This window comes from Myxine glutinosa, chromosome 7, assembly GCF_964187855.1.
Source record: "Myxine glutinosa chromosome 7, kmMyxGlut1.1, whole genome shotgun sequence".
Classification (NCBI taxonomy): domain Eukaryota; kingdom Metazoa; phylum Chordata; class Myxini; order Myxiniformes; family Myxinidae; genus Myxine; species Myxine glutinosa.
The window spans coordinates 117,568,228-117,586,063 of NC_136267.1; the positions used below are offsets into that span (position 1 = coordinate 117,568,228).

The window sequence follows — 17,836 nt, forward strand, 5'->3', positions numbered from 1 at the left end:
AGAGCGAAGCAGTGAGGGCGGCAGGGTCGCAAAATAGCGTTGTCACGCACGAGGTGGCCACGGCGTCCACGCCCGCGGCAGCGCCCCTGGTGGATTCGAACCTTTTCCTCCTGCAAATGAGGGCCCTTATGGAACAAATGGTGGGAATGAGGGCTGATAGTGAGCGGTTGGGAAACCAAATGGGGGTAATGAGGGACGAAGCGAGGGGTACTGGTGAGAAGGTAGACAAAAATTTTGAGGGGTTAGACAATGGGATAAAAGAGGTGAGAAATGGGTTAATGGGGGTAGAAAATAGAATGGCTGCCCAGGAGAATCAGATAGAGGGAGTGAAAAATGGGTTAGAGGGGTTAGAAAACAGTATGGAAGGCAAATTGAGGGACATGAGGGACCAAGCGGAAAGGGAAGTTAAACAAATGGAGCAGCAGATAGAGGGGGTCAGAATGGGGGTAGAAACGAAATTAGATGCTCACAGGGAGGAAATGGAGCAGATGAGGGTGGCATCTGGGCAGGAGATGCAAGTGATGGGAGAGGGGATCAGAAGAGGAGTGAGTGAGGAGGTCGGAGGAGTGCGCGAGGAGGTGAGGCACTGTAAGGAGCGCATGGAGAAGGAGGTGAGAAAGGGGACTGTAAAATTGCAAGGGGGTATAGAGGAGTTGACGCTGGGAGTAGAACAACTGACAGTGGGACAAAAGGAGTTGGGGGAACAGGTAAAGAAGAACACAGCGGTAATAGAGGGGTTAAAATCGACGCAGAAGGAGATGAAAAAGGACGTAGGGGTAATTAAAAAAGAGTGTCAGACGGTACATGAGGACTTGACGAAAAAAATGAACAAAGTGGTAGAGGTGATGGAGGTTAAAGAGCGGGAGGTGCGGGAGCACATAGAAAAAAATAAAGTGGAGTTAGAGGAAGAACTTAAAGGGGCGCACGAGGAGATGAAGGAGGTGAAGCAGAAATTAGAAGAAGTGGAAGAGGGGGTGAGCGAAATTAAAAAGCGACGGAGAGAGGATAAGAAAGAGATAAAAGAGGAGGTAAAAGAATTGGTCCAAAGTCTGTGTTTGGATCGTGATGTGCTCGTTAACCGGATGAGGGATTCGCAGGTGATGGAGGAGAAGCGAAGAGGAAGAGGACCCGGTGTAAGTGGTGACCAATATGGTCGTGCGTATGATGCGCCAGGTGATTTAAGAGGCTTGGGGGTCGAGATAGACCCGGGTGTTCGTGAGAGGCCGTTGGTGAAGTGTGCGACAGGTCTGGTGTGCGAAAATGGAGGTGTGCAAGAAAGTCCGACTCTGGGGTGTGTGAGGAAAAAGTGCGTGCCAAGGAGTGAGTGTGCTGGCGAGAGTGAGTCGGTCGTAGCGCGTGTGCGAGGGAGCACGTGGAAGCGCGGGGTGGTGAGTGTTACAGAGGGTGTGACGGGAGAGTGTGCGCAAGAGTGTGCGCGAGAAAGGTGTGTGACGGACAGGTGCATGAGGAAAGAGTGCGCTGTCAGAAGTAAGGAAGAGTGTCCACCTGTGGTGAGTGTTACAGAGGGTGTAACGGGAGAGTGTGCGCGAGAAAGGTGTGTGACGGACAGGTGCATGAGGAAAGAGTGCGCTGTCAGAAGTAAGGAAGAGTGTCCACCTGTGGTGAGTGTTACAGAGGGTGTAACGGGAGAGTGTGCGCGAGAAAGGTGTGTGACGGACAGGTGCATGGGGAAAGAGTGTGCTGTCAAGAGTAAGGGTGAGTGCGTTGTCACGAGTGGAGGTGAAAGTAGTGAGAGTGACATGGAGCGTGAGTTAGTTGTGACAGGTGAGCGAGGATGTACACCTGGGATGGAAGGATGCACACCTGGAATGGTAGAGCGTGAGTGGGAATGCACGCTGGAGTTGGTGGTGAGGCACGTGGTTGGGTGTGCGAATGAGAGCACACCTGTGATTGTCACAGAGGAGGTGACCGAGGAGGGGGCGCGAAGAGGTGTATTGGTGAGGTGTGCGAGCGACGAATGTGTGCCAAAGTGTTCGGTGGTCAGGTGTGTGACCAAGGCTGTGAGTGGAATGAGTGTACCTGGGTGTGTAAGGAAAGGTACGAGGAGCATGGGCACGGCTGGATGTGTGAGCAAGGAACGGGCTGCGGGGTGTAAGCGTCCAGGTGAAGCATCGACGTTACACGGGTTAGAGGTTAGAGCGACTTTTAGCCGAAGCAGGCCCTCGGTGCGTGCTGGGCCTCGCTTTGAACGACCGCGTCCGTGCTCCACTAGGCGGAGCGGGCAGCCCGATAGAAAGGGTCGTTATGGCGACCACGTTTTGTTGAGACGTGCCGGCAGGTCGAGATCGGGACATTGGATGGCTCCACGCCGAGGTGATGCGTGGGATCTCGGCCCGGGTAAGCCCCCGTCCCTGCCCCGAATGCCGGACGCATCCAGCCGCCGGCACAAAACAACCAGCATCCATGGCTTGGCTTTACGAAGCCGGGCTTTGGACAGGAATTGGCGCACCGAGAGGTATTAGTGAGTAGACTGGGTGATGAGGTTAGTGTTTTGGACCCAAAATTAGAAAAAAAACAAAATTTGGTGATTGGCAAAGGATTGGCAGTAGTGATTGGCAGATGATGGGCAGTGATTGGCAAATTTTTAATTTGTTGAAATTTGATGTGCAAAATTGGTAGGAGCGATAGGCCCGGTGGGTAAGGGGGGGCATCCTTGCCACCCTTCCCATATGGGGGCAAAGGAGCAATAGCTTATGGGGTGTATGGCAGTGAAAACTAGCCCGGGTGGGTTAGGTTATATTGATAGGGCCCTAGAAGATGACCTTAGGTGACGTTAAGTTTAGTTAGTGACTGATACCTGTAGTAGGGACGCAGGTAGATTAGTGTGGATGATAATGACGTGGGAGCGCAATAGTTTAAAGGGACGACTGGGAAGCGCAAGTTTCAGAAGGGAGTAGTTAGCTGAGATGATGCTGTGTGTGTGAGAATTGAACAGGTGTGATTGCACAGGTGTGCAACTGGACAGGTGTGTGGAGCAGTGTGTGAGTAGTGAGTGTTGTGGATCAGCGCGAATGCGCTTGGGGAGAGAAGGGTGCCGGTGGCACCAGGTGTGAGAGCACAGGTGTGCAAGTACAGGTGTGTGGAGAGAGTTGGAGTAAGTGGTACGGAGTGGTGTGCATGGTGCGAAGGTGTGAATGGGGGAAGAGTGGACCCCCATCACGGATACCCGGGGCGGGTAGTGTAAGTGTTAGGTAGAGGGTATAGGTAAATTGTGGTTGGATATTGGCATTTGTGGTGCGGTTGCAGAATGGTATTGTGGATGGGTGCATTAGTGTTGTGGAAATGGCTGGGCGTGTAGCCTGTTAGTGCGTGTAGTTGGTTGGGCACTCCACCACTGTGAGGATGTCGGCCAGGTGAGGCCGCAGGTGGGCTCTGGGAGCCGGTAGAGTTGTGGATGGGGCCCGAGGATCCGGAGGATGGACCCGGGTAGCCCAGTGCCAGAGAGGGCACCGAGTGGGGAGAGCGCCAGAGGGCCTTCCCCAGGTAGTTAGGTTAGGGCAAGGAGCAGGTAAGCTCGGAGGCAACCGCAGTGGTGGAGGTGTGCAGGTGGGTAGACCCACTGGGAGAGGTACACGCCACAGCCCAGAAATTGTGCGAGGGCACCGGGAGATGAATCGGGGGAGTGAGACCCCAAATTGAAGAGCACCACAGTTTGGCCAATGGGAATTGGTTTTTAGAACCCAATAGTGTAAGAGGGCCAATGGTTTGGCCGGAGAAAGACCCCGGGTAGTGTAAAGTTAAAGTCATTTAGGAAATAGTTAGGATTGATGAACCTGTCGCACCATACGCAGCCACTTACCTGTGGTGATGATGATGACTCCATACCTGTGTTTTCTTTGTTTGTTGCAGGAAATGAGATTGCTGTGTGGATTTGTGAGACGCATCACGACGTGGATGAGACATTGGGGTGATTCCATCTCTCCCTCCCTAGGAGGGACTGATGATGAATTGGTAATGGCAAATTATGATGTTGAGTTGGAGATGGCAAATTTTGATGAGAGTTGAAAATGGCAAATTTGATTGGTTAGGAGGGAGAGAAGACGAATTTGGTATATGGGAGGAACGGGGAAGACAGTAGGGATGTTTGTTGATTTGTAAAGTAGATGTTTATGGGTAGTGTTGTGTTGTGTGGATACAGTAAGGGGTAAGGGAGGGGCCATGTAGGTTACCTGGTGGGGGGGGGGGGCGTACGATAGGAACGTACCTGTCTCACCTGGTTCCCATGTGCCCCCAGTGTGCATCACCTTACATTGCGTGCACTTTTGCGCCCTTACCACCTTACTCACTTGTCTGCTTCTTTTGTCCCCCACCTCCGAGGATCTGGCTTTGGGGTAGAGAGAGAGGAGAGAGAGGTGCTGGCTGCGCAGTTGTGGGCCTGCACTTTCGCTGTTTGCTGCCGGGATCGATACACCATATGGACCGCAATGTTTGTGGCCACCCACAATGGACCGCAGTTCGTTTGCGGCCAAGCACCACCCGGGGATGGACCTATGGGTCAACGTGGCACCTATGCCATACAGGTGAACCACTTTTAGTTAACACCAAGTGCACCACAAGAAGAGCAAGAGACACCTGCAGGGTTAGGGGTTGTCGAATTTATTTTTATTCCAATGAACAATGGTGACTGCACCGATTGGTGGTGGGGTGGTGCTTTTGATGCTCGGGAAGGGTGCTCTGCACGTTATTAAAGGCCGTCGGCCACAGAGCACTCGTGGGTTGGTGTATCGATGCTGGCAAGCGCGCTCTCTCTATGCATAACATCTGCATGTGTTCCTCCAAAAACAGGTCCTGGATCGTAGTGTAAATAGCAGCGTAGTCGTGTAAATAATGCTCCCTACCGGCTGTATGTTTAGTTTGCGAATTCTTTCCGGATTCGGTTATCCTGTGGGTGTGTTTCTGTGAGGAGAAGGGTGCAACGTCGCAGGGGGACATATTTACTCATTTGTGAATATCTGTAAAACTGTCGCACTCAGGGTAGAGTTAATAGTAGAGGGAACTACATTGCGTGCCACACTAAAGTAGGTAAAAATTTATCGGGTCGGGACGCCCCGAGGGTAGAGAAGGGTGCAATGTTGCGAATATGGAATTTGGCCTCCATATCCGCTTGTAAATATTCCCCTATTTCTCCAATACTCCCCAACTTTCCCCAATCCCCCATTCCCTAGTCCCATTGCATGTAAATAACACTCAGTAGAGCCGACCTTCCCCTTATTCCCCCATTAAATGTCGTGCCCAGGTCCACCGCACCACACGTAGACAACTTTCGGACATCTTGCTAGTTATTCTTAATCTATGTCAGTTAAGGACTCGTTTCCATTAATTCTGACTCTTCGTTGCACCAGAATGTGATTATATGGCATCAGTAGTGAGTTTAGGACCTTTCCCATACCTCCTCCCATCTTCTTCCCCGTCTACAACAACAGAGGGGCGCTGCGCGGGGGGGAGTGTGCGTCCTCCCACCGGCTCGGTTCGCCGCCATCGACAATGCGCTCCAGACGATGCGCTCCAGACCATGCGCTCCACGGGGTTACCACGAAGGGGCTCCTTGTCAGCTCCTCGTCAGGGGCGGAGCCGGTAACCCCCCCCCCGCACGCACCCAATGAGAAGCAACGTGCCGATTCCACGAGGCGGAGCTGACGAGCTGAGGGCGTGTCACTCCCCGCCGGATATACGCGGCCACGTAGCGGACGTGACGTGAGATGCGCCCCCAGCTTGAGACGAAAAGACGCCACTTCGAGCGCTGTGCAACCTTCTGCATCTCTGGACCGGACCGGGTCGATCCTGCCCTGAGCCCAGGAGAACCTGGAGCCATCGACAACCGCTTTCCTGCCATCAACCCCCGTGTGAGTCAGCCTTGTCCCGTTTGCCTGTCGTCTTTTGGGGAATAATATAAGATTGTGTCTAAGTGCTTGTCTTTCTATGTTGTACCTCTCGTCCCTGTAATCTGACCTTCCGCACGAATATAATCTCCTCCGGAGGTCTTGAGAACCGTATCCCTGGTGTCTGTCATTATAATTCAGCCGTGTGTCTTCTTTTTCCTTATTGAGCCAGCGTGGCGCGGCTTCGTCAACGTTCGAGTACAATCGGGTAATTTGTGCGGACACGACGGCCATTCCGCTCGGCCCACCTTAACATCAAAGTCGTGTCTGTAACAATATATATATATATATATATATATATATATATATATATATATATATATATATATATATATATATATATATATATATATATATATTATATATATATATATATATATATATATATATTATATATATATATATATATTATATATATATATATATATATATATATATATATATATATATATATTATATATATATATATATATATATATATATATATATATATATATATATATATATATATATATATATATATATATATATATATATATATATATATATATATATATATATATATATATATATATATATATATATAGTAGGGGCCGGGGCCATGGCGACATAACGGCCCAAGGGCCAATCACACCAAAATGAGTGTAGTTATTGGCGTATTATTACGTAGTTACACAGTAGCGATAACGGAAGACCACTTTTAAATACAAGTGTGGATAATGGTGTAATATTACATACAGTCTGACAACCATTACTGCCAGACGTACGATAGTTATAATCGTATAAATACACTAATTACCGCAGGTGTGACGGCATGTGCACAGATTTCCTCCATTTGTAAAGCTTGCAGGCACACACGCATTAAGCCATGCACTGTGTGGCATCGGCTTGTAGTCGTGAAGTGTGAAAGATCAAATAACGTTGGTGAGTAAAAATGCAAATACTTTCTTCTTTTTTTTCTTTTTTTTTAGTACAGAAAAAAGGAATTTTTGTAATGGAAAAGGATGTAGGGATGTTATGCCAAAACGTATATAAACAAGGTAGGGTTGGTCACAAGAAATGATCATCTGAAACCATCCCTACATCTATATTTGAATAATGGTTGTGCCTGCAAATGACCCTATACATCTCTCTTGATTTGGGTTCACAATCACTACAAACACTGAATCCACGTGTGTGTGTGTGTGTGTGTGTGTGTGTGTGTGTGTGTGTGTGTGTGTGTGTGTGTGTGTGTGTGTGTGTGCATTAATGCACAATATCAAACAATATTTAGTATTACAGACAATGCATAACTAATATATTTAAGTGATGGGTTATGGATAAACTACAGGTGTGTGGGATTTGCTCCCCTGGCATCCCTCAAGCCTGTGTATATAAGCAACCTGTGTCCAACGCATGCAGGTGAGGTGCACCTGTGGCTTATAAATAACGGTCTGTAGTGTATATGCATGAGGGGGGCTCCTCCACCCAATAGCAGGGGGAGTGAGAGGGGATCAACAGTATAGATACAACCCCAACGGTTCTTCTTTACATTAATTTACCATGTCAACATCAACCCCAACCCGTCCTCCGATTCCATGCATGCAACAATATTTTAAAATACATTTTCACAATAACCGCATGAGCTCGAAACGTGTAAATAGAAACTGCATTACATTAACAGGTCATGTCATCACAGCCAAATTCCGCCAATGCACAGACTATTTATTGATTTTCCTGATCAGGCACAACAGTAGAAACAGCAGACATCACAAAAAGAGGAAAGCAGACCGCAGACAAAAACAAAACCAGCGAATAACCATTTGCACAATCATGAAAATCAAAGAAAGTGTTGCTCACGTGAAACGCTCAAGCCAAAAACATCTTTGAATTCCTTCATTAGCCGCTTTAGCAGTGTGCTTTTACCGGCACCGGATGGGCCGGTAAGTACCACCGGACGAGGATGGGACATGCCTGCAAGACAATGTCGGAAAATGGAAGCATCCAACAAACGTACAATCAATATCTTCTTACATCAATATAATCATTAACTTATTCTCATCACACAATGATGTAGAGACCACTGTATCATCAGAGATTAAGCAACAAGATCATCATTGCCTTTGCATTCAATTTGCATGAAGCTGATGCACAGAAGGAAAATAAAAATGACAGGCCACGACACAAGAACAACTTGCTGGTTGTCCAACGAAGGATTTTGCACGCTGCTTGCATTCCTCCAGAGGCACGGAGAGCCAGGGCCCAACATCTGGCTCACCTGCAATCCAAATTCACCAACCTCTCACCACTCTCCAAAGGCTGGCATGTCTATTGCTGGTGCATGTTACCCTTCCATTCCTTCCCTCTTAAAGGACGGTGTCACAGTGTCATGCTGGACACTACTCCAGAAGAATCAGAGTTATTTAACCCTGTCTTCATTCAAAAGTCCAAAGTCTTAAATTCATCCCTTCCTGTGTTCTTTCAGCTGATCTTTCACTTTCGGCTGGTGTTCCACAAGGCAGAGTTTACGGGCTTACATCATTCGTGATCTCGACTCCAGAGTCTAGAGCAGTGATTTAATATATTTAATAAATACAGACTTCAATATTTTGCCGATGACTCCACCCGAGGTTGAACGATACACCACTTTTGTGAAAGGCAGAACACTGCTGAATCACTTTTATCAAACTTGGACAAGACTGGAACATGACATTCAATGCTGGCAAGTCACACACTCACAAAATGTCTCCCCACAGGGATAGGCAATCCAAGTAAACAATCTATTTATTTGGAGAGCCATTTGAACTACTTTGTCTTGCTATTTGCCTTTCATGTTATTGCTACCTTTCGTGAGCAGATCATATCACCAAACTAGCATAAAGGCTACTGTCTGTCTGGGAATTGTCCATAAAGCCATTGTCTGGGAATTGTCCATAAAACTACAGCATTCATGAGCCGCACCAAACACATCACAGTGCACAAAGGTTTCAGATGGAGGTCCATGGAGTATGGAACCAGGCTGCTCATCCGTACCCACGCTCTGGGCTCTGGGCCCTCACGCTCTGAGCCGGTCTTCCTGCCCTCACGCTCTGGGCCGGTCTTCCTGCCCTCACGCTCTGGGCCGGTCTTCCTGCCCTCACGCTCTGGGCCGGTCTTCCTGCCCTCACGCTCTGGGCCGGTCTTCCTGCCCTCACGCTCTGGGCCGGTCTTCCTGCCCTCACGCTCTGGGCCGGTCTTCCTGCCCTCACGCTCTGGGCCGGTCTTCCTGCCCTCACGCTCTGGGCCGGTCTTCCTGCCCTCACGCTCTGGGCCGGTCTTCCTGCCCTCACGCTCTGGGCCGGTCTTCCTGCCCTCACGCTCTGGGCCGGTCTTCCTGCCCTCACGCTCTGGGCCGGTCTTCCTGCCCTCACGCTCTGGGCCGGTCTTCCTGCCCTCACGCTCTGGGCCGGTCTTCCTGCCCTCACGCTCTGGGCCGGTCTTCCTGCCCTCACGCTCTGGGCCGGTCTTCCTGCCCTCACGCTCTGGGCCGGTCTTCCTCAAGGCACTCCAGGTCATACACATTTCTCAAAACCTCAACGGTTCAACAACCAAAATCTAGGCTGATTTCCCATCTGTATTCATTTGTCCCCTTATTCTTCCAATTGTGAAATAGTTTTCCTCTGCCCGTTGTCTAATCCTCTTGATTTCAGTCTATCAAATCTGCTTCACATCACTGTGTCATGTGCTCACCCCATGCACATCCATGATCTCTTCTATACACGTTAACCCTTTCCCATTCAGTTCCTTATCCAGGCTATTGTTACTTCTTGTGCATGCTGACTGATTGTCTCACACACACACACACACACACACACACACACACACACACACACACACACACACACACACACACACACACACACACACACACACACACACACACACACACACACACACACACACACACACACACACACACACACACCTCCCCGATTCCCTTTGGCAGTTTGTAAATTTCTGCCCTTTGTCATTTAGCTGGTTTGTGAGCCAAGAACCTTGCATAAAAATACCATGTTTGCGGTCAAAAGTTAAGCTGGAATCTTGGTACAAGAAAAATTTAAATTGGTTGCATCTACGCATGAGGTGGTATAAAACAAATCATGTTGTGAGCAATAAAAAATAAGTAAAAAATAAAATAGTACCTTAATCTCATCCCCACAAGTAGGGTCCCAACTTTTGAACTGACCCAAAAAATTATACCTCAATTAAAAAGAAAAAAATATATAAAACCTTAAATTAAGTTGATATTGAAGGAACTGCAGTGGTTTTTTGGGGTTGAAAATCTTAAAACTCAACGTGTTTTGACAAAACATCAGTTGCCATCACTTGTAATAAATAGGGTATAGTAGATTGTAAAATATAAAATACACACATTGAATGGAAAAGGATTTGTTTGCCCGAAGCATTTACTAACTGGTTCATTAAAAACACCGACCAACCCACTTTTTATACCCACGCTTTTTGAAAAAAATGGGGATGATATTGAAAATCGGCTCAGTCTGTATGCCTGTCCGTCTGTCCATCCATCCATCCATCCATCCATCCATCTCCTCCAAAATGGTTGGGCATAAATTTACCAAACTTGGTAGTTATGATCACCGCATGACTAGAAGGTGCAAGAGCAATGCCATTATTGGCGGCGCCAAAGTTCAAATTCCGAAAAATGCAATTACTGGAACATTTCAAAATGAAACTTTGGATATGTAAGCAACATTGAGGGAAGCATGAATATCGAACGATATTTTGGGGATTTGACCCCTGGTTCATGCCTCAGGGAGTGTAGACGGGGCTGTAGGGGTCAAAACAGGAAAAACTAAAACAGCACTCGGTAGAGCACATACCTCCACCAGGATGAACAGCTGTTTTATAACCTATCCAACTCGTCCATCTAGTTTTATCATAACTCATCCACAATTATTTGAAATATCCTACTATATATCATTGTTTTTGGTGCCATCTCTCAATGGTGAAGAATCACTTTTTAAAAAAATTCCCGTATCCTGATCCGGATTCGGATCTTCAGGAAAATCAAATCAATTCTTTCTTGTTGCACATCCAAAATGTCCATCAAGTTTCGTCCTAAACCATCCACAATATTTTGAGATATCGCACTATGTATCGTTTTTGGCCCTATTTCTCAATAGTGAAGAATCACTTTTAAAAGTCCAGTATTCCGATCTGCATCTTCACCAAAATATAATCAACGCGACCTCATCACACACTCAACCTGTCCACAAATTTCATCCAAATCCGTACACAACTCTGAGATATCCTGCAGACAAACAGACATACAGGGATGAAAACATAACCTCTGCCCACATTTGGTGGTTGATGTCAACAATAGTCAGCCACCCCATGGCATGGCAAATCCACCAAACAATAGAAACAAAACTTTATTACTGAGAAAGCCAGCGTGTGAATAATTCAATTTGGCACCAACTTAACGGTAAGTGCTTTGGGGGCATAACGCAGAATGTACAAAACACATACAAACTTCAGTCAAATCAAAATAAAAGCCATTAAAGAAAGCGTTAACTAGAACGGCACTCTTCGACGTCGTGACATTGATTGATGTCTCCGCTCAAATTATTACATCATTATACATACTTGAACCAATTTTGATTTAAATCAAGTGTCACATTTTTACCGGACATGACCTCTGACCTTTAATGCCAAAATCTAATCAGTTCATTTTTGCATCATACCAAGTTTGGTCAAAATCCCATCACTGGTTCACAAGTTAGCATGGCAACGACATTTTTTTTTTTTACCAAACAGGACCTCTGACCTTTGACCTCTTGACCCCATAATCTAATCAGTTAATCTTTCCATCATTATACATACTTGTACAGTTTGACTCGGATACCCTCAGCCGTTCTTAAGTTGGCGCGGTATTACGAAAACCTACCACGGACAGACAGAAGCATCGACGGACGCACAGATGGACAAACCGAAAACATAATGCCTCCGGCGACTTTGGAGGCATAAAAAGTCCAAGCAATATTTTTGAACTGCATAGTGAATGAAATTTTTGCTCCTTAAAAAAATAAAAAAAGAAGAAGAAGAAAAATCTATAGCTTACACTCAATTTCGTATTAATCCTATACAATCACACAGAGACAAGAAACAAACACTTAAGGCAAATGCTTAAATAAACGAGATGATATTCATAGAATACTTACCCTGCGCAGTCAACTTGTAGTGAGCCAACTCTTCTGTTTTTGAACATTTTTTTCTTTCATCCAATATGGCTGCCAGACCATGTGAGCGATGACATCATAAATTTATATTCTCTAATATAATTTTTGCATAGATCACTCTCAATACATTTCAAACTGATCAGACCAAGTGTTGTCTCTGTCGAATTATGACGGCATAATTATGGCACCAATGACGTCATCGTTAACAACACCTATTCCCCATATGGAGTTCTTTACAACGAGCCATGTTTCAATTATTTCCATGGAGCGGTTTCGGAGATCTAGAGGTGCAACTTTTGAATATTTTTTCAAAGATGGCGTCTGTACCACGTGATCTATGACGTCATAATTATCATCAAAAAAATTCTACAGGAGCCGCACATCCTCTGAAAATTTCGTGTCCATCGGTCTAACGGTTGCAGAGGAATTTTTGTTTCATTCATACTGATGAGATCAAGCGTTGTACTTTTCGAATTATGGCGTCATAATGAAGGCACCGATGACATCACCATCAACATTTCTTAATTCCCCATGGTGAGTACTTGACAATGAGCCACGTTTCAATTTTTTCCATCGAGTGGTTTGGGAGATAGAGGTGTAACGTTTTTCCAAGATGGCGTCCGTACCACGTGACGTATGACGTCATAATTATGAATAAAAATAATTTCTATAGGCGGAGGCGCTTCTATGGTAAAATTTTGTGTCAATCGGACCAATGGTTGCCGAGAAAATGAATTTTAAAAATGCAGACACGTATGGCACCCGAACACACCGGAATGCTTAACCTCACTTTTCGCTTCGCGAGCGCAGGGTAACGAGGCAATATGGCAGAGCCCAGGGATATCGTTAACAATTTATGAAATAGAAATGCCACGAGGACAAGAGCACAGATGCACAAATCATGCATACAAAAAAAACAAGGTTCGGACAACTGTACAGGTTGAAGTCAGGACGGTAATTCAGGTTTGAGTATAAAATACATTTCATACTTATTCGACTTCGTTTTGGGAATTCCAATGTACTAAGGAATACAAAAATGACATTATGTATACATTTCCTTTTCAAACAACCCATATTTAATTATCCACCTCTTTTTGCTCAAAATAAGGAGCACAAGGTTGATTTTTCAAAGAAGAAAATAAATAAAAAATAACTCGAGTTTAAGTATCCATTTTTAAAAAATCATCTTCAATGTAAAATTCTCGCAAAACACAACACTCAAGGTTATACTTCACCTGTGTTAATCCGTTTCCAAGAGAAACAAGTTTCATAAAAAGCTTCAGGTTTCAAAATGGTTGTGGATGTTCCGCTGGTTGTTCCGGGTACTGGCGCTGTCTCCCTCCGGGACTTGACGATTGTGATCCGTCCTCTCATTACAATCCACGTCACAGCAGGTTCATCACCTGGGTGTTAGCTCAGCCAAAGCTTACCTAAAATACCCCTGACATTTAAAATTTCATGCTTCACCTTCTCCTTGGTAAAACAAAAATCTTCTCAAACGTTGAAATTCATGCCACATGTTGCGTGTTGCAAACAAATTTTCAGCTTAAAAACGATTTCACCTTCCATTTTACTAATATTCCATGAACCAACCTGTTCTTATGAAATTTCACAAAGCATTCACGATGACGTGACGAGTCACATATTTACATTGTGAAATACTTTGAATGGCTCATTCCCCAGAACCCGAAAAGCAGACCAAACTTGAAATAGTCAACAGCCAACATTTGTATGAGCTCCAAGCGGTTTCACCAAAGCAGGTTCCAACTGTTCAGCGAAGAGCATTAACTCGCACTGCAGGCAAATCCTCTTTGAAAGGATCCAGTTATGTGCCCACAGTCCACAAAAAGACGGGCTGGTTTTAAAACATTTGGCTATTTTATACTCAGCTGCTTTAGGCAGGTTGGTGGTCTTTTGTCTTCTACCGACTCTTCTCCGGCCTTGCTCCCCCAGCTCTCTCTGGGCTCTGTCCCCCAAATATTCCCACAGGTAGCAAAACATCTGCCTGCAACCCTCTTATGGCTAAACTGCCAAAATCAAGACTCTCTGCTCACCTTCACTCCTTCATTCCTCTTTTCTCCCGCCTGTGGAACAAACTCCCTCACTCTCTTCAATCCCACTCCTCCCTCCAGAGCTTTAAAACAGCTGTTCACCACCATCTCTTATCTTCCCCCATCCAAAACCTTGATCTTTTCTACCCCCGCTAATTCACCCCAGATACACTTTTTGGAAATACCAACTTCTTTCTTGGAAGTCCTAGCTGTGTCCATGTGTTTTTTACCTCTCCCACCTCCCATCCCCCTTCCAATGGAAGGAGGGATGCATGGATGGATGAGTGGAAGGATGGATGGTGAGTGGAAGGAGGGATGGATGGATGGTAAGTGGAAAGAGGGATGGATGGATGGATGGTGAGAGGAAGGAGGTATGGATGAGTGGAAGGAGGGATGGATGGATGGATCGTGAGTGGAAGGAGGGATGGATGAATGGTGAGTGGAAGGAGGGATGGATGGATGGTGAGTAAGAGGGATGGATGAGTGGAAGGAGGGATGGATGGATGGTGAGTGGAAGGAGGGATGGATGGATGGTGAGTGGATGGAGGGATGGATGGATGGTGAGTAAGAGGGATGAATGAGTGGAGGGAGGGATGGATGGATGGATGGTGAGTGGAAGGAGGGATGGATGGATGGTGAGTGGAAGGAGGGATGGATGGATGGTGAGTGGAAGGAGGGATGGATGGATGGTGAGTAAGAGGGATGGATGAGTGGAGGGAGGGATGGATGGATGGATGGTGAGTGGAAGGAGGGATGAATGGATGGTGAGTGGAAGGAGGGATGGATGGATGGTGAGTGGAAGCAGGGATGGATGGATGGTGAGTGGAAGGAAGGATGGATGGATCTCTTGAAGGAATCATTTTGTTAGCTGCTGAATCTAATGCAAGATGACCTGGATCAACCTACGATGAGGAGCAATGCGCTGAATCCCCTCCAAGAATTGTCCGAGCACTTTGATGTTTTGCAAGTGCACAATTTAAATTGGATGTTCGAGATATGGGCGGAGTTTCACAGGGTAATTGGCTGTTCATCTCCGTTTGTAAATTGCTGTATAAACGTACGTTTTGCTACGTGCGCACAACGATGTTTTTGTCAGCGTTGAAAGGTTAGACGCGTGTTACTGTTAACAAGACACTCGCTAAACTCCTTTCGTAAATTCAGCCCGTAATCCTTCAAAAGCTCTGTTTTCCTGGAAAATGCAATTAATTTAGCTCGGTATTTTTCATGTTGATCATCAATATTGATTTGTTTAACGGATATTCATTTTCAGAATCATGTTTGGTTTTCGATGTGGACCTTTGGGAATGCACGCAAGCATCTTAGGTAGTGTTTGGCCTCCACGGCCATCAGGTCGCTCGCTCCAGCTAGATGAAGACCCAGATTGTATTCCAGCTTTGCAGCCTCCAATATATCATGACTGGTGCTGAATGTCATCATTGAGCATAATCGCTCCTTGGGACGGATGTCCTGTCAAAACAAACCCATATTCCAGTCCATTGGTTTTGCACTCGTGCGTTGAGATGGACAGACCCTGCTGTGGCACGACGAGCATGTTTGAGGGGGTGTCTTGCTACACCTGGCTGTATCATCATGGGGTCGAGGTAAGGCAGAAGATGACTCCAACCGTTTGATCTCATTTATATCTGTAAACTATGCATAACATTCCTTATGCTAAACAAGAGATTGTTTAGCTTTATTGAGGGTCTGAATCCCTTGTTCAATCGCTTTACGAACGTCACCAGGTGCATGACAAAATATACACAAACTGACGTCTACTGATAACGGTTTCTTTAACCTCAATACATGTATCGTCTTCTAAGTTTTGTTTATCTGTAAAAGAAGAGACAATAGCACAACATTCGTAGTGAATGATGGTCAATGCCTTAAACCATCTTACTATAATTCACCAAATGTCTGTCTGTCTGTTCCCAGGTACCGCAAAAACGGCTGAACCGATTGCAACGAAATTGTGGGTGGCTATTCCTGGGACCCCCTAGAGTAACATAGGCTATATTGTTTTTCCAATTTTTCCAATTTTCCAGTTTTTCCAAACACGGTGGAATAAGATTGTTGTGGTTTTTAGAACCCTCCACTTTGTAAATATCTGTAATATTCCCTTATAAATAATCCCCTGTAAATATTCCCATTTTTTGGTGTAAAGGTCAAAGGTCGCACCCTAGTTAGGCCACGAGCAACACGTAGCACACCATAGGCTTCTTCTTTAGTTATTTCATTAGTATGTGTTTCAGGTAAGGATCCGTTTCCAATAGTTGAATCTGCGTTGCATTAATCAAATAATCTAGGCCCCTTCAATTACCCCCAATCTCTCTCTCTCTCGAAAAGTGCCAATAGCACCTACAGACGGGGCTTGTCCTTCCCAATGATGTCACGCAATCTTATTGCCGTCGTCGCTGCCTTAGGGCTCGCTCCAAACTCCATTGAACATGCGGTCGGCTCGAGGAAAGAAGGGGCGGAGCCACGGGAGGAGGTGTGGCCTCGCCCACGAGCCGTCGAGGGTGGAGCCAGTGAGCCCTCGCTGACCAACCAGGGCTGAGGTGAGCTCGTTAATAGGCGTGGCTCGATGAAGCGCGGCTTGATTTCTAAGCGGGTTATAAAAGCGCAAGCGCCAAGCCCTCGAGAGAGATGCGCCAGGGAGAGAGAAGGAGTCAAACCTAGAGAGATGCGTGAGGGGAGGCCATTGATGAAGAACTGCGCAGGGGACCGTTGCAATTGAGAGAACAGCGCAGAGACGGCGGATGATAAGAACACTGCGCAGAGGATCGCTTGGAATGATCGTTTGATACGAACTGCCGTTTGGTTTGAGAGCGTTCGGCACGCTATACGCACGCAGCATCCCCGCCCCTCGCATATGTAAGGTCCGGTCGTGCGCCAATGACACGCGAAGCTGCCTGCCATTCTTCGCGGCGGACCCGGAGCCTGGAACCATCTGCTTGGACCCTTCTCTTCCTTCCCACCACCACCACCCCATTCGTGTAAGTGTGTTTGTATTGTCCTGGGCATGTTATATAAGAGTGTAGAAGGTTGCCCTATGTCCTTTTATTTCCTTCTTTTGTATATTCTTGCCTTTCGTTTCCTCTTTTAGTGTAGTTAATAAATCATATTTGTTCTTCCTTCACCCTTCTTATTCTTTGGGTTTTCCTCTCATCCGGTTGCTTTAGTCTTTTCCCAATTGAATATCGGTGGCACTATATAGGAACCGCTATAATCGGGTTTAGACTGCCGCTAACGGCTCGAGCTTCGGATTGCTAAACCGCTCGGCAACATTCCATCTTGTCCGTGGCTCGGGCAGAAGTAGCGCCCTGCTTTGCGGCGAGGTTGGCGAAGGTATCTGGGACCCCATTGACCAGTCACCCTGGTCAACCTTAACCCCCGCAAAGGAGCGCTATATCTTCTAGGACTCGGACGGCCAGCTTAAGAGATGAGGGGATTAAACCCCCCTCGGTAAGGGGAGCACCGTAATCCGAGATCCGCAACAATATTTACCTATATGAACAGTGATGTGGCTTTTATTGAAATTCTACAAATACTGTTTAGATTTTGATGATTTGCGTGTGATATGATTTAACGGATGTTTATATAAATCGTTTAAAATAAAAAAAGCCTTCAATTTCTGATATTTTGCCGTTTCATTTTGGGCCTCCCAATT

General features: G+C 46.2%; 2 protein-coding genes across 5 annotated transcripts in view; one reads left to right on the forward strand and one right to left on the reverse strand.

Annotated features, from left to right (window-relative positions):
* LOC137431525 (guanylate kinase) overlaps positions 1 to 17,836 on the reverse strand; it is a 73,435-nt gene that overhangs the window by 47,045 nt on the left and 8,554 nt on the right. For 2 of the 4 annotated variants that reach the window (XM_078782194.1, XM_068122922.2), the window contains exon 2: positions 7,740 to 7,853. In XM_078782194.1, coding sequence (XP_078638320.1) covers positions 7,740 to 7,853 — 114 coding nt within the window. Of the gene's footprint in view, positions 1 to 7,739; positions 7,854 to 13,353; positions 13,509 to 17,836 lie in introns of those variants that run through there. The other 2 variants (XM_068122921.2, XM_068122923.2) reach the window with 2 other exon arrangements.
* The window catches only part of LOC137431519 (arf-GAP with GTPase, ANK repeat and PH domain-containing protein 1), a 709,868-nt gene continuing 696,263 nt past the window's right edge, over positions 4,232 to 17,836 (forward strand). Inside the window, exon 1 of the mRNA XM_078782192.1 lies at positions 4,232 to 4,541. Within this exon, the coding sequence (XP_078638318.1) occupies positions 4,446 to 4,541 (96 nt within the window). The 5' untranslated portion in view covers positions 4,232 to 4,445. The remainder of the gene's footprint in view (positions 4,542 to 17,836) is intronic.